The following is a 17,190-nucleotide window of genomic DNA, read 5'->3' as shown; positions in this document are numbered from 1 at the left end:
GTAGAACTTCTGGATTGATTACCTTCGAGAGATTGCATTGAGGAATGCACATAGCTTCACAATGGCTACTCGAACATTTTCCGGCGAGCCCCCTCAAAGCAATCGGAAGCAATTGCGTCATAATCACGTGGCGATCGTGAGACTTCAGGTTTTGGAACTTTTTCTCCGCCATGTTTATTATTCCCTTTATATTGGACGAGAATCCAGACGGGACCTTCATACGGCTCAGGCATTCAAAAAAAGATGACCTTCTCTTCTTTGGTCAGAGCGTAGCTGGCACGACCTTGAAACCGTTCCGGATGCCGGTCATCAGGGTCTTTCAAACTTTGCTGGTCCTGCCGTGCTTCCTTTGTATCATTTGTCTTCCCATACACGCCCAAGAAGCTTAGGAGGTTCACGCAAATATTCTTCGTAACGTGCATCACGTCGATTGCAGAGCGGACTTCTAGGACTTTCCAATATTCTAGCTCCCAGAATATAGATTTCTTCTTCCACATGGCTGCGTGCCCGTCGGCTCCCTTCGGAACTGATTGTCCGCCAGGACCCTTTCCAAAGATGACTTTCAAATCCTTGACCATATCAAATACCTCAGCACCAGTGTGTTCCGCAGGCTTCGGCCGGTGATCTGCCTTGCCGTTGTAATGCTTGCCTTTCTTACTGGATGACCTTTCGGAAGAAATCGACGATGCCCAAGGTACACGTTCTTCTTACAATTTGGCAAATGTACACTTTCAGTCTCATGTAAGCAGTGCGTGCATGCATTGTACCCCTTATTTGACAGTCCCGAAAGGTTACTAAGAGCAGGCCAATCGTTGATGGTTACGAAAAGCAACGCTCGTAGGTCAAATTCCTCTTCTTTGTGCTCATCCCACACACGGACACCAGGTCTGCCCCACAGCTGTAAAAGTTCATCAACTAATGGCCTTAGGTACACATCGATGTCGTTGCCAGGTTGCTTCGGACCTTGGATGAGCACTGGCATCATAATGAACTTCCGCTTCATACACAACCAAGGAGGAAGGTTGTAGATGCATAGAGTCACGGGCCAGGTGCTATGGCTGGAGCTCTGCTCGCCAAAAGGATTCATGCCATCCGTACTTAGACCAAATCTTATGTTCCTTGCGTCAGCTGCAAAATCTTTGAACTCTCTGTCGATCTTTCTCCATTGCGTTCCATCTGCGGGGTGTCTCAACTCCCCGTCCGACTTACGGTCCCCTTTGTGCCATCGCAACAACTTGGCATGCTCTTTGTTCCTGAACAGACGTTTCAACCGTGGTATTATAGGAGCATACCACATCACCTTGGCGGGAACCCTCTTCCTGGGTTTCTGGCCCTCAACATCGTCACCAGGGTCATCGCCTCGATCTTATAACGCAATCTTTTGTGCATACCGGGCATTCATTCAAATTCTCGTATTCACCGCGGTAGAGAATGCAATCGTTGATGCATGCATGTATCTTCGTAACCTCTAAACCTAGAGGGCGGACAACCTTCTTTGCTTCGTATCGTCTTGGCGGGCAACTCGTTATTCTTTGGAAACATATTCTTCAACATTTTCAGCAAGTTTTCAAATGCCGAGTCAGCTACACCTGCCTGTGCCTTCCATTTCAGCAAATCCAGTGTGCAGCCCAGCTTTTTCAGACCATCATCGCATCCGGGGTACAACACCTTCCTGTGATCCTCTAACATGCGATCCAAATTCTCCCTCTCCTTTTCAGTTTCGCAGCGTCTCCGTGCATCAGCAATGGTCCGACCAAGATCATCTACGGGATCATCACGTGCCTCTTCTTCACCTTCCCCTTCACCTTCCCCTTCACCTTCAGCATCCTCCATGAAAGTATCACCGAAATGAGCTAGATAGCTTTCATCGATGAAATCATCCCCTTCTTCATCTTCTTCCATTATAACCCCTCTTTCTCCATGCTTGGTCCAACAATTATAGCTTGGCATGAAACCGTGCCGAAGCAGGTGCATGTAAACATCTCTTGAGGAAGAGTAACCCTTCTGATTCTTACAGTTAACACATGGACAGATAACAAAACCCCCCTGCTTGTTCGCATTAGCCACTACGAGGAAATCTTTCAAACCCGTAGTGAACTCGCCGGAGAGTCGGTTACCGTACATCCATTGCCGATTCATCTGCATTATTATAATATAAAATATATAATTAACCATCATGCATTTGTTAAACTAACTAGCTACAAACAATATAAATTAAACAATGAACTACACACATGCATATTTTATCAATGACACATCAAAGGTTCAAGTTGCTAACCGCGATCGAGGAGGAAAAAATAAATGAGAAAGCTCAAGTGTGGCTCCAACACTTCATATCATGTTTGTTTCATGCTCTTGGGGCATTTCATCAAACACCTTATGTGCATAAGAGGAACCAAAAGCAAACCTAACACCCACTTGTGAAGTTTGTGAAGAGAATGGCTCCAAATGGCTAAGTGTTGGCTGCTGGATGGGTATATATAGGGGAGGGGCTTTAGTCGCGGTTGGCCTGGCCAACCGCGACTAAAGGCCTTCGGGCACCTTTAGTCGCGGTTGGCCAGGCTAACCGCGACTAAAGCCCCCCACGTGCACCAGCTGGCCACCGAGCGCCCTGGGCCCAGGCCTTTGGTCGCGGTTCGTCTCCCGAACCGCGACTAAAGGTCCCATTAGTCGCGGTTCCTATAGCTTCGCGACTTATGGGGCTGGACGGAAGCCTGTTTTTCTACCAGTGACAACGGGTGACACCTCGTTCGATTGGGTTGGTCGATCTTTTCGGTTGGGCCAACCGTTCTTAGGGAAAAAACATATTAGTTGTCGAAAAAGTTTTTCAAATTTCAGTAAGCAAAATATTTAAATTGTCCAAAGTCAGCAAAACATCCAATTCTATAATTTCTACATTCAGCACGAATTGAAAACATATTAGTTGTCGAAAAAGTTTTCAAATTTCAGTAAGCAAAATATTTAAATTGTCCAAAGTCAGCAAAACATCCAATTCTATAATTTCTACATTCCGCACGAATTGAAATTTCACCCGCTAATTTCGAATCGGAAGCCATTTTCTTTTCAATTCAATTTCAAGGCTGTAATAGTTAATTCTCTGCATCGAACACAGGAGTAGCTCATTTGGGGTGGCAAACTCCGCCCGGAAGAGCCTTCTCCCTTCACGTCGAGCCGACGCGGGAGCCGCCGGCGACGGTCACGAGGAGGGCCACATGCTCCATCCACCAACATCTCGGTCCTATCGGAGGACCACATGCTCCATCCACCAACACGCCGGCGGCGGTCACGAGGAGGACCACATGCTCCATCCACCAACATGCCGGCGGCAGGACGCCAGGGCGGTGGCGCAGCGTGGAGGACGGGTCCTTTCTCCTTTGACGCGATGTGCTTGCTCTGGTTCCTCAGGGAGGACATCGGCCAGAGACAGAAGTACAGAACCGCCTGGCCTACTCCGCGGCTTCTTCGTCACTGAAGACGCCGGCCAGCAACGCAGCGGTCTGCCTCCCTATGCCTATTCTTTGTCAGGTACCTACATGCCCTCCCCCCTCTTCCTCTTTCTAGAACGCTGGTCTGCAGGGAGGGAGGAGAGCAGATCGCCGCTCGCGACCTAAAATTGCTGGCAGACTCATCTTATTTGTGCAAATCCATTTTTATTTGTGCTTACAAGGTGTTCGATGGAAATACTAGCTAAGATTAGTTTATGTAATATTGATGCTCCATCTAGCTATTTGTAATCTTGCAATTAAGGTGCCGAGATGTTTTTTTTAATCTTACAATTAAGGCACTGAGATGTTAAAGAGAGATTTCATATGAGATTTAAAAAAAATCTTGTTTGTACCTTGGATCAACAACACTCAGGGACCATGGCATGTGTGAATTGTGAAGGCCACTTGGCTGGAAACAAAAAAAAAAACTGCAGCACGCCTCTTTCCTTGCTGTTTTCTAAGTTTTTTAGTTTGTTTTCCTCTTGCTTTTGAGCATTTTCAGTATTTACTATTTATTTTAAAACCGTTACTCTGCTGCCACTGTTTGTTACCTGCAGCTATTCGTCTTGCTGAAGATTGATGCTTGCTGTTACCACGGGTGGCTTTGGGCTCACATGTTAGTGTTCTTTTGTTTCTTGGCTGATTGTTTGTTCAAAGTGGCTTCATATAGTTGTTGAGAGTGGCCATCCTAAAGTTGCTCTAGATTTTACAAAAGAAGTAGCTTTGTATTATGTCTAGGTTTCATGCTAGTTCACAGAAAATATTTAAATCTCATTCAAGTTTTGTAAAAGCTCACATGGAAATATTGAATTCAGTGTTGTTTAAAATCGGATCCAGTTCATGCAAGTTGAGCCATGGATAGAGAAACATATCCAATTTATTGTTGATAGCTTATATTCAGATTTCTAAGAGTTGAGCCGCAGATTATGAGAGCTTATTTCCTAATAGCTTCTATTCGACTTACTAAAGGTTGAACCAAATATTGTGAAACTTGGCTTCCCAGTTTCCATCTAGATTTTCTGAAAGTTCACACAGAAAATTTAAAGCTCATTTGGAGTTTTAAATGGAAGACCTTGGCCCGGCATTATATATAAAGCCACGAACGGCATCACAAGTTTCACACATACATAGGTTCGAATTGCAGCACCAAATAGTCTAGAATAGCGAATGGAAGCAGCAGAGAGCAGGGTGCAAATTAGTTCAATCCTCTCCCAGTCTCGCATACAAGTCCCCCCGCAGCGATCCCATCACATCCTCAAGAGCTCATTTAGAATGACAGAAAATATTTGAAGTTCACTCCTATCTTTTGATAGGAGGCATTGTTGGGGAGATGAATAAATCAATCTTGTGTTTTTCTGTTGTTGGAGGTCGAAATGATCGATTCTTCTCTAATATGTGCATGCACAATTTGCAGAACCAGTGATGGAAAATATTCTTGGTAGTTCACTAGAACATAGGTACATCCTGGAGTACTAATCTTGGTTTATATTTTTGTATGCGTTTCAATGCCAGTGCAGTTTGGTGTGCTGTAATACATGTTGTGAATGAGCAACTAGTTTTCACAGTGGGCCAAAGGCCAGTACACGTACAGGGGTACAATATGCAGGGAAACCCCTCACACAGTGGGAATATACAGTAAAGGGGACTATACATCACTAACACCCCCCTCAAACTCATGGTGGATCAACAACACTAAGTTTGGAGAGAAAGAACCCATGTTGTGCTCTGGCCTGGGCCTTCGTGAAGAAGTCAGCAAGCTGTAGCTCGGAAGGCACATAATGAAGAGCCATAACCTGCTCCTGCACAGCATGACGCACATAGAAAGCATCAACACCGATGTGTTTGGTAGCTCGTGCTTCACCGGGTCACGCGCAATGCTGATGGCACCATTGCTGTCCAAGAAGAGAGGAGTCGGAGCGTCAGCAGAAACACCAAAGTCCCCAAGTAACCAGCGTAACCAAGTCACCTCAGCCGTCAAGAGAGCCATCGCTCGCAACTCAGCCTCGACACTCGAACGAGATACTGCAACCTGCTTCTTGGTCTTCCAAGCAATGAGAGAGCCACCAAGAAAGACACATTAGGCAGAAAGAGACTTGCGATCCTCTGGATCGCTAGCCCAGGTAGCATCTGAGTAGGTCTGGAGCTGTAAGGAGCTGGAGCGAGGAAAGAAAAGACGATGGGAGATAGTGCCACGAAGATAGCGGAGGACACGAAGGAGATGACTATAGTGGACACTAGTGGGAGAAGACATGAACTGACTCAGAATGTGGATCGGGTAGGAGATGTCAGGACGGGTGATAGCAAGATAGACAAGGCTCTCAACCAAGTGACGATAGCGAGTCGGGTCCGGAAGAGGATCACCATCAGTGGCACGGAGACGGACATTGAGCTCCATAGGAGTCTCGACAATGCGCTCATCACCAAGAGCGGCACGAGTGAGAAGGTCCTGAATATACTTCACCTGGGAGATATAGAAGCCGTCGGAGGTAGAGGAAACCTCAAGCCCAAGAAAGTAGCGGAGAGGACCAAGATCAGTCATGAGAAACTGATCACGAAGACGGGCCTTGACAAAGGCAATATACTCACGGTCGTCACCTGTGATGATCATGTCGTCGACATAAAGAAGGAGAGTCCGACCACGAGAAGATGTGTGGACAAAGAGCGCAGGGTCATGTGCGCTAGGGATAAAACCAGCAGAGGTCACCACATAGTTGAAACGCTGAAACCAGGCGCGAGGGGCTTGCTTAAGGCCATAGAGAGAGCGCCGGAGACGACAGACCATGCCATCGGGAATAGAGTAGCCGGGAGGTGGCTGCATGTATACCTCCTCACGTAACTCACCATTAAGAAAGGCATTCTGCACATCAAGCTGAGAGACAGACCAGTGACGAAGAGAAGCAACGACAAGAAGAGTACGAACAGTGGTCATGTGAGCCACTGGAGCAAAGGTCTCATCATAGTCACGGCCATGCTCCTGCTGAAAACCGCGAGCGACAAGACGAGCCTTGTAGCGCTCAAGAGAACCATCGGAGCGAGTCTTAATTTTGTAGACCCACTTGCAGGTGATGGGACGAACAGAGGAAGGAGGAGTGACAACATCCCAGGTGCCAGTACGCTCGAGAGCAGTAATCTCCTTAGCCATCGCTAGCTGCCATTCGGGATGAGCAAGAGCATCCCGATAAGAAATCGGCTCAAGGACAGCAGAAAGACCGTAGTGAGTGGGAGAATAGCGATCAGGAGGAGGACGAGGACGAGCACGAAGATGATGAGTCGGCTCGGACAGAGAGGGTAGCACACCAGAGGTGGATGGCATGTCAGGAGGAGCTGCATCATCCTCACGTGGACAACGGGAGTAGTGAAAATGGTAGGGAGGAAGTACCGTAGGCAAGGAAGGTGACATGGGAGAGGAAGATGTGGAGGGTGGGGAAGGTGGTGAGGGAGGAGAGGGGGGTCTGGTGGGCGAAGGAAGAGAAGGTGGTGAGAGACTCAGCGGTGCAGGGACCTGAGGCATAGGAGGAGGTGAATCGGGGAACATGAGAAAAGAGATATCATCCACCGAGAAGGAAGAGGAGGAGGGACGCGGGTAGAAAGGACGGGACTCATCAAAAGTGACATCCTGAGATATGCGCATCCGACGACCAATAGGATCCCAACACTTATATCCCTTGTGCTCAGGGCTGTAGCCAAGGAAGACACACTCAACAGTGTGGAGCAAGAAGAACATAGCAAACGCAACCAAAAAGACGAAGGGTCGAGTAATCAGGAGTGTGACTAGTAAGACGCTCAAGAGGAATACCACCCTGCAAGGCTGTGGAGGGCTGAAGGTTGATGAGATAGGTGGAAATAGACACAACCTCAGCCCAGAAGTGAGGAAGAAGAGAGGCAGCGATCATCATCGCACGAGCCGTCTCAAGCATGTGGCGATGCTTGCGTTCAGCCACGCCATGTTGGGCATGGGCGCCAGGGCAGGAGAACTGAGCAAGAGTACCCTGCTCAGCAAGAAAGCCACGCAACAGCTGGGAGATATACTCACCGGCAGAATAAGCCCGAAAGACACGTATAGGCGTGGAAAACTGAGTATGGACCATGGCAGCAAAACGCTTATATATCGAGAGAACCTCGTTGCGATAAGTCATAAAATAAATCCAAGTGTGGCGAGAGAAGTCATCGATAAAAATAACATAGTAGCGGTGGCCCCCCTTGGAAACAAAGGGAGTCGGACCCCATACATCAGAGTGGAGCAAGTCAAACGGACGCTGAGATACAGACTCACTAGTAGGATAAGGTAACTGATTCTGTTTACCAAGCCTAGACTCACTAGTAGGATAAGGTAACTAATTCTGTTTACCAAGCCTACAACCCTGAAGCGAGACATCTCCTGAGATAGGCTCCAGAAGGCCTCGACGAAGTAAAGATGACAAATGAGAACCACAAAGATGACCAAGACGATGATGCCACTGCTGAAAGGAGGTGGTAGTGGAAGCAGCAAGCACACATTATGCAGTCGGTGAAGTGGTGGAAGAAGGAACATGAAGCCAGTCAAGCTCCCAAAGTCCCTGGGAGTCACGACACCGAGGGCCAGCCCCAACCAGTGCTTGAGTGTGAGTGTCCTGAACAGAACATGAATCAACATCAAGAATGACCTGACAACCAGAATCAGTAAGTTCAGCAGCGGAAAACAAGTTCATGGTAAGACGGGGAACATGAGAAACATCAGGGACGGAAAAGGAGGGAGTAGAAAGAGTGCCACGACCAGGAACAGGAAGAGAAGTACCATCGGCAGTAAGAATACGAACAGAAAGAGGTAAAGGACGAAGAGAAGAAAGAGAGGAAGAGTCAGGAGACATGTGAAAAGAAGCTCCAGACTACGGAGGCAGCAGTACCCGTCGAAGCAGAGCCGGAGGAGGCAAGGAGACGATGAAGTCTCGCTATATCCTGCTCAGTGAAGCCGGTGGTGACAGGCGCTGAAGGTGGAGCACGAGGAGGCACACCCCACTGCTTCTGATAGCAGTCAGACTCAAGGTGGCCAGGCCTCCGACAGTGAGTGCAGAACCGAGGAGGACGAGGGTGACCCCCACCGCGAGAAGGGCGGGTTCCTCAAGAGGCTGCAGGCGCTGGTGTGGGTAGAAGCGGCGGTGCAAGTGCAGTGGGAACTCGAGCAGCAAGAACATAAGGTGTCCCAAGCAGTCTAGCACCACGCAGGCGAGTCTCCTCATCACGAAGCTCAGTCAACACCTCTGAGATAGGAACACGGCCTCGAGCAAACAACTGAGCACGACGGGGCTCAAACTCTGGACAAAGTCTAGACAGGAACTCATGGATCCTCTGAAAGTCCATATCTGAACGTACTGTTCGGCAACACGGGCAAGTACCACAGACAACACTGCGAAGGGAGTCAAGATGGCGCCAGATCGCCGCACTCTGGGTGTAAAACTCATCAACATTAGAGTCACCCTGCTGAAGATCATGCTCCTGACGCAACACAGACAAGTACAGAGAATCCCCAAAAGGCTGATAGCGCTGACGAAGCTGAGACCACATCTCAGCAACAGTAGCGAGGCCCATAAACTCAGAAGCAAATTGTGGCTGAACACTCTGGCGAAAGAACAACGGCAGCTCTAGCATCCTCATCCCACCACTGAGTAAAAGTAGCCAAACTATCGCGGTAGGAGCCAAGAGCCCCAAGTACCTGCTCCTCATATGTCTCATCAACAGCAGTCTCGGCAGACTTGGCTGCATCCCGATCAGCCTGAGTAGCATCCTCACCAAGGGCCTGTGGCACGGATGGCGGAGTTGGAAGCATAGGAGCAGTAGGGTGCGGCGGACAAAAGACCTCGCCAGTAAGAACACCCCACAACCGAAGACCGCGCATGTGAATGCGCATAAAGGCAGCAAACTCTCCATAGTTGGTACCATCAAAAATCACGGGGCACCGAGGAATACTGACATATCCAGACGAAGACGATGCCATCTTCCTTCACTTTTTTTTTTTAGATCACGATCTGGATCATGATGGAGCCACTCTCAGGCAGGCCGCCCGTGGCAGCCAGGGGCAGGCAGCGCCGGGGAAGGGCCGGCCGGGAGTGTGGCCGGCAGCTGGGCGGGCCGGCCGGAGGCGGGGCAACGCCGGAGATGGGCGGCGCGGCCGGCAGCGGGGCGGCGCCGACAGGGAGACGGGGCGGCGCGGCCAGGGGCGGAGCGGGCCGGCCGGGGACAGCGCCGGCAGGAGACGGGGCGGCGTGGCCGGGATCGGAGCGGGCCGGCCGGGAACGGCGCCGGAGATGGCCGGAACTGGGCCGGAGATGGCCGGAGACAGCGGATCGGGGCTGCAGGAGCTCGATTTTGAGCCGATTTGGAGCTCAAACCCGACGAAAATGGGCAAAGACTTCAATCCCGACTACAACGGGAGAAAAAGAAGAAAGTGGAGCAGCGGCGGCCGGAGAGAGATCGGCGGCGGCGGCGCGGATCGAGCACGGAGTTGCAGCGTGCAAAGAGCTAGACCTAGAGCTCTGATACCATGTTGTGAATGAGCAACTAGTGTTCACAGTGGGTCAAAGGCCAGTACATGTATAGGGGTACAATATGCAGGGAAACCCCTCATACAGTGGGAATATACAGTAAAGGGGACTATACATCCCTAACAATACAGATGCCACCTGAGACTTATATAGCTTTGGGTCCATATGTGTAGCATAAATGTTTGGTAGTGGGCAGTGGCAGAGCCAGGACGATAATCCTGTGGGGTCAGAGCTATAGTTATCACAGAACTTACCTAGTTTTTGGTAATTTTCAGTATAAAAACACACAAGTATATGAAGGATTTGCCAAAGACCCCACAGCTATAATGTGGATCCGCCACTGGTAGTGGGGTGAGGTTCCTCTATATTTCATTATTATCATGGCCATAGAAAAAGAGAGTTTTCTATTACCATCTGATATAGATGCCTTTCACAGGTTAGTTCATACTCTATCTCTTTGTAATTATAGATTTATCGGTATATTTAAATTAGCCTAGGTTTGCATTTTTAAAGATTATTGTTGTACTGTTTCTCCATTTTGGATGTTTCCCCTAGCTAAGTAAACCTATCAGTGACGAGAATTTTTGCTCATGCCTGTAATAATTTGACAAGCTCCCACTTATAAAACGCCAGTGTATTTTATGCATCGCTCACTAACAGCATAGTTTTATAATGTTGAAGCTGGAAACCTTAGTGCTTCCACCTGCCTGTAAGCTGACTTACTGAATCTTAGTCCCTTTATTGCCCCTGTTGGTGGTTTGGAGTTCTTGCATGCCACTGCTGGCAGCACATATTATTCTTAGTGAGGCAGAGAGTTATTTTTCTGCATAGTTATCCATACTAATGTTGGAACTGGTATTTGTGTACGAGAAAAAAATGATCATGTTTGTGTTTTAGCCATTTGGCAATGTCCATTCTTTTCACTAAATTTTGGGACTAGAAGATGGCAAGCGATATGAGAGAGGATACAAAACTAGAAGCATGATATAAATTAAATGTACACCACTATGCCAAACCTGCCATTTTCATTTGGGTCAACTGTATGCATTTGTTCCATTGTTGGCAAAATGCATAACAGAAAGTCAGTCGAGAGCGGTTTCAATGTTGGTGCACTTATGCAAATATTGTTGCAGATAAAACACTACTGTATGCATTGCTTTAGACTTTTAGTAGATTTTGTATTCTAATTAATAGTAGCCGGTAAGTAATATATCGGCGGATAGGGTCTCCATCTTCAACCAGCAATCAGCTATACGCTCTTGCTCACTTAACCCCTAACAACCGGTTGATCTTTATATCGATTTATTTTTTCCATGTTGTGTACACAGCCACATGCCTAGCAACGATTTCTGATACTTACTGACTTATGTTTTCTAATTCCTTAGATGTAATTTTTTTTGTGTGGGAAATAGGTAAATTATCATGTGCTCATGATTACAGTTCCGTTTACTTTCACTATATCTTCCGTTCTTATGGATGTAGAGTTAGTAAATCAGACAAATTTAATGGTTATTTCTCAAGGCCTGTCTAAATATCATCACAACTTTGTGTTATGTTGACTGCTTGGGCTTATGTTTCTTATATAAAGCACTAACAGACCAGTTTCTTATATAAAGCACTAACAGACCATTCTGTGCTCAACGCATTCAGGAATTCTGCCCTATACCTTTATATATCATTTCACAGACATGTACAACCTTAAATATGTAGACCTTCAAAATAAAAACGTGATTAGAGTAAATTCTAACACTTATGCCCGTATCTGCTGTTGTAGGATACTCCCAAGGATAGTCAGGGTTCCTTATAGAATATTACTCGATCTTATGCTACAAGAACTTGGTGTTTCAAAGGGTGCGTACCATATTGAATTATGCGAGGAGAAGGAAGTGAGTGTGACTATGCTCTTTAATGCCTCTATGTTGCCATTGGAAGGTTCTCCTGTGTACATCTCGATGCCTAGAATCCAGTCCAAAGATTATGAAATAGCACAAGACACTACATGTATAAAAGCTCCCGGGTACATTGAGGAGGCAACCAATACGGTCATCAGGGACTGGAATTACACTCGGCTAAAAGAGCTGGAAGAACAAAATAAATCCCTGGTGCATGGCTGAATACAAGAAAAAACCCTGCCAGCAGCTGGTTTCTTGCCATGGGACATATGTCTTCATTTTCTCAGCAAGTAGCCAAGTACTAAGCAAGTAACCACTAATGGAGAAGACCCCATGGACGCGGTTTGGAATACTCTTCTTTGCAACTTTCAAGATATGAGGTTTAGGCTTAAACATGTAGGCGCCCGCTTGGAGAAACATCTGGAGAAAGTAAGGATGAGTTCCTATTCCTAGAGTTAGAACCATGGTAGGCTCTCACAAGTTTCAGTGGAGAGTAGGTGATATGTTTAGGTCCCATCATATTGAGCATAAATTAAACTTGTGCTCTTTACCATTTGTTTGCTTTATCTTCGTTTTAGCTGCCGGCTGATTACTGTTTTCCTTTGCAGGAATGTTGGCTTTGGGTGATGCAGGTTGTAAGTACGTGTCCGGTTCATCTATAGAGTACTTGTGAACCACATGCTTTCTATTTTTGGAAGGTGTGAGCTGTCGACCATGTGCTTTTTCTATTCTGGGAAAGGGCACTTAAACCAAGCTTAGCTGCCAGATTTGGTGTGCAAGTTATTAACCATATTAACCGTCTGAACACCCAAATCAATCTTATCACCCCGGAAAAAAAGTTAACCCTTCCATGCTTCTGTCTATAGGCGGGTCACCGGCATGTACCTCACGAAAAACCTTGCCATCCCAGGTTTTCCTCCATCTCCCTCGATTGTCTAGAAAATCTATGTCCCTTCCTCTTGCCCTTGTTAGGTAAACAATAATGGAGGAGGACCGTGGTGATCAAAAGCCACTGGAGCTGGCCATCAAGAGGATTGTGTCCGCCAAACTTTTGGTCAAGCCTCGTGACAACAACGGTGGCAGCCTCCTCCGGCTGTTCCTAGCATCCAGTGTCTCCGGGGCAATCCACTATGGCTGGGGGATGCAGATCTCTATCCTCACACCGTATGCTCAGGTGTACTTTCTTTCCTTTCTACTTGGAGCTTTCATGATCTTCGCTGATCCATTCATTATCTTCACTATGGCATGCAGCTTCTTGGAGTTCCACACATGTTTGCTTCCCTTATTTGCAGCTCTGGACCTTTGGCTGGAGTTTTGGTGAGCCTATTTCAATGCTATTGCTTCATTTATTTTTTTCGTTCAAAAAACATTCTGTTTGAAGCATAACGATACAAGAACCTGCATATTTTGCATGAGAATTGAGATTGCTGCATGCAATCATGGGAAATATTATCTCTAGTAATTTGATGTGCCACTATAGGTAAATCCCACGCTCAATTACCACAGTGACCGATGCACAATGAGGATGGGACGCAGGAGGCCATTCATCCTAGTTGGATGCCTCCTCCTCTCCATTTCGGTAGGCTCATGAAAAGGTCATGCTTCTCTATCCATGTATCTAAGAACCATTTGTTGTCATGCCTAATTTTGACCAACTGCCCAACATAGGCCATGGTCATTGGTTATTCACCAGACATTGGGCACTACCTCGGAGACCCCAAAATAAAATGCGGGTCAGTATCAATTTTCATATTTTGGTCTGACTTGCATGTCGGGCACACGGTGCGGTTGACTTCGTTGTGTCTTTTGTGCATTCATTCCTTGCAGTGTCTTTAGTGTCCGCAAAGGTGCTTCCGCCATGGTCATCTTCGGTTTTTGGCTCCTCGACTTTGCCAACAACACAGTTCGAGGGGTTACCCGTGCTATGATGGATGATCTATCCGGTGCGTAATGTACATACATGTATGTTCTAATGACACTGAGCTGAAATGAAATTCATTACACCACAGTGGGTAATAAATATGGCCCCCAAATCGGCTATGTTCTTTTTTGCTTTTGGGGGAGTGTTGGAGTCACTCTGGGCTTAGCAGCCGGCGCGACTGGAAAATGGCCAGGGTAAGCTTGTCACCCAGATCCTCAGTCCATCAGCTTTGGTGTCATGTATGTCATATTTCAGTGCCTATAATGTGTCACATGTAGGTGGTTCCCTTGGCTAAAGACTGAAGCTTGTTGTCACGTTTGCGCAAACATTAAGGGTTCCTGCATTGCAAGTGTGGTGTGTATTCTCTACATAGTCCCATTGATTCCATGGCACGAAATACGTACCTAATATTTGCAAAAATTGATGGCATGCATTTGATCAGGTGTATATTGTCATCACCATGGCACTCACCATGGCCTTCGCCGACGAACAGCCAATTGAAAAGAAAGATGTTGACACATCCCACGTTCAGTCTTTCAGCAATCCATTCAAGTGTTTGAAGAACATGTCTCCGTCTACGACGCAATTATTCATTTTGACGGGATTGTCATGGGTAAGTGCATCCGTACATATTCGATCGCATTATTCATTCATGCATGCTCCTATGTAATCTGACATGCATAGATCAACTGTACAGCTAGCTTTGTACCCCTTCTTTATTTACAACACCGACTGGATGGGTCGCGAGATTTACCATGGCAACCCTCGAGGGTCGAGGGAAGAGTTGCATATGTATACCAACGGTTTCCGCCAGGGTTGCATTGGACTCATACTTTCCGTCATTACGCGCACAATCACTACCGCCTTCATCCCCAAGTTGTGCCACAAGCTAACAGCAAGGACTGTCTGGGCGTTGAGCAACTTCCTCATGTGTCTCCTTATGTTGACAGCTGTTATCATCAGCGTCCTATCCAGCAATGGATACAGGCCTTCCTCCAGACATAGCCGCACGGAACCTGATCCAACTCTCGTGGCAATTGCGCTCGGCATCTTTGCACTACTGGGAATTTCAGGGTCCATAACACAATGTGTGCCAATGGCACTTGCTTTTCATATAGCTGCTACAGAGGGTGGGGACAGCCAGGGCAACGCCGTTGGTGCCATTTCCATTGCTATTGTCATGCCACAGGTAAAAATTTCCTGCTGGTCAGCCAGCTAGCTAACCTGTCCTATCTTTCGAATAACTTCATTCTTTTCTTTTTTTTGCTCTGTGTTGACCAGGTGCTAGCGGTGCTCACGACCGGCCCAATCGACAATGCTTGCGGTGACGGGGGAAACACACCGGGCTTTGCCCTCAGCGCTGCCCTGGCCTTTCTTTCTTGGTTTCTCGGACTCTTGTTGCTGTCCAGGAAAAGCGACATATCTTATTCAATGCCTCTGTTATGACTATTGGGTACTAGTGGATACTCTAGACCGTTCTAGGCCTAATTTTTTACTGAGTACCCAAATTATAGGGCATTCTAGATGCATTAGGACCATCATTTCCGGAATTGTAAATAAGGTACGTTTGTTGTGAGACCAAGCAAATTAATGAACATTGAGCAAAGTCTAGGGCCTGCAGGTTAAGGGTTTTGGACCGGTCACGACATTGGACAATAAAGTTAGTGAAATGTTCCCCACGCGCTTTCCATTTTTCTTTGCTGGCCTGTGATTGGCAGCTCAGAGATATGTTGATAAGGAAGATAGTTTTTCCTTATGCAAGCCGAAGCTTTTAGGTGAAATAACATTATTGTAGACCCCTTCCAAGAGCCAAAAGAATCTAGACTTCTGCTGCCAGATTGATCGCTCCCAGGCTGCCAAAACCATACATTGGACTTTCAGCGATTTTCTGAAGTTATGTTCTGCCACGGTGAGTTGTTTGACTTGGCCACATCAAAACGGAAGCTGAGCTCATTGACGATCATGGATCAAGTTATGTTGCCGCTATATATAGAGGGAGGAACTGCAGGTTTTCAGCAGCTTGTTATCCAGGTATACGAAGGGATCAGAGGAGAACGGTGCTGAGTTGAATGCATTGGTAACTATCTTCTCAAAACCCTCTAGCTGGGTCTAGTTTTTTTTTTTTTTTTTTTTTTTTTTTTTGAAGCTTTCACTGGGAGGAGAGGATCCCCACCTGAATATATTGCACTCAAAGAAAATAGAGTTTAGATGTTACAATGAGAGAGGTGGTTACGCCCACTGTTCTAAAAATCGCCCGAGATGCCGATTTATCGTGAATTAGGTGGTAACCGATAAGATTTTGGCATATCGGTCAGTTTATCGCTCCACCGATATTTCGGCCGATTTTCTGTATGAGAGCCGATATTTCGCCGATTTTCACTCTCGAGGCCGATATTTCAGCTGATTGTCAGTGAAATTTCAATGACATTTAGTATGGCACTCGATATTTTCATCCTATGATTTTGTAGAATTATGCATTAGCGCAAATTTTCCGTTATTATTGATTCAAATGCAAGGAATCAAGGTAATACTTATGTGCAATGCTCAAATATTATTTTTGGCATAGCATATTATAGAAAATTTAGTGTCAAATATTAGGATTTACAAAAAAATAAGCCGATAAATGGCTGACCGATAAAATCGATTAATCGGCCGATAAGCGATTAATCTTCATTTTAAGGCCGACCGATAAGTTAAGATTAACGATTTCTTGAACATTGGTTACGCCATAGATTGGCGTCCACTATCATGCCCGCTTGCTTGAAGCGGTGAGACCATAGAGTGAAGTCTGAGATGATGTTTGTAATTGTCATTGGCCGTGTCTAGCCGATTCCTCTGAATACTTTAGCATTTCTTGCATCCCAAATCTTCCAGAGTATGATTAGCGCGACAGTATTCCATATCGAGCGAGGGAGGTTGCTTGGGAAAGGTGTAGACCAGTGTGAAGCAACGTCATTAGGTAAGATACCTAACTGCCTCCATATCGCAGCTGAAGATGGGCAGGTGAAGAAGAGATGTGTGCGGATCCTCAACTGGTGGGCACTCTTCAGATGATATGATGTGCTTGTGTAGCAGGTTGGCCCTTGTGTTGATTTTGTTTAGGTGTAGAAGCCATATATGAGAGGCTTGGGGGTCTTTGAGCTGGATCTGGATGTGCAAGTATGCTCCCTTGGTGGGGAAAGGAGATCCATCAAGCAACGTTCTTGTTTCTTGGGCATCCGAGAGATGCACATCCTACAAAAAGATTAGTGAGAGAGACAAGTTGGCCGGCAGAAAGTCTATTTTGTAGAACATCACATACCAATGCATGGGTTTGGGTGTGGTGGGAGTATAAGGCAGGGTAGGCTATAGCAAGAGATTCTGGTAGGAGCCAA

At 46.7% G+C, this 17,190-nt stretch overlaps 1 protein-coding gene across 7 annotated transcripts; it reads left to right on the top strand.

Annotated features, from left to right (window-relative positions):
• Window positions 1-3,231: 3,231 nt before the first annotated feature.
• Window positions 3,232-15,495, top strand: LOC127305841 (sucrose transport protein SUT5). 7 transcript variants are annotated; one of them, XM_071818782.1, is made up of 13 exons: window positions 3,232-3,525; window positions 11,778-12,324; window positions 12,504-12,670; window positions 12,762-13,069; window positions 13,147-13,212; window positions 13,376-13,474; window positions 13,564-13,628; window positions 13,723-13,838; window positions 13,905-14,010; window positions 14,095-14,170; window positions 14,259-14,429; window positions 14,514-15,005; window positions 15,098-15,495. In XM_071818782.1, the coding sequence occupies exons 4-13, from the start codon at window positions 12,878-12,880 to the stop codon at window positions 15,260-15,262; spliced, it is 1,548 nt and encodes a 515-aa protein (XP_071674883.1). In that variant the 5' UTR covers window positions 3,232-3,525; window positions 11,778-12,324; window positions 12,504-12,670; window positions 12,762-12,877; the 3' UTR covers window positions 15,263-15,495. The 7 variants fall into 7 exon arrangements, with proteins under 7 accessions (XP_071674883.1, XP_051192371.1, XP_051192376.1 ...); XM_051336411.2 differs by having other exon boundaries at window positions 11,778-12,361; window positions 12,504-12,666; XM_051336416.2 differs by having other exon boundaries at window positions 11,778-12,361.
• The last annotated feature ends 1,695 nt before the right edge of the window (window positions 15,496-17,190 follow it).

Source organism: Lolium perenne, chromosome 1 (assembly GCF_019359855.2).
Source record: "Lolium perenne isolate Kyuss_39 chromosome 1, Kyuss_2.0, whole genome shotgun sequence".
NCBI classification, from domain to species: Eukaryota; Viridiplantae; Streptophyta; class Magnoliopsida; order Poales; family Poaceae; genus Lolium; species Lolium perenne.
This window is presented reverse-complemented; position numbering and strand designations above follow the sequence as displayed.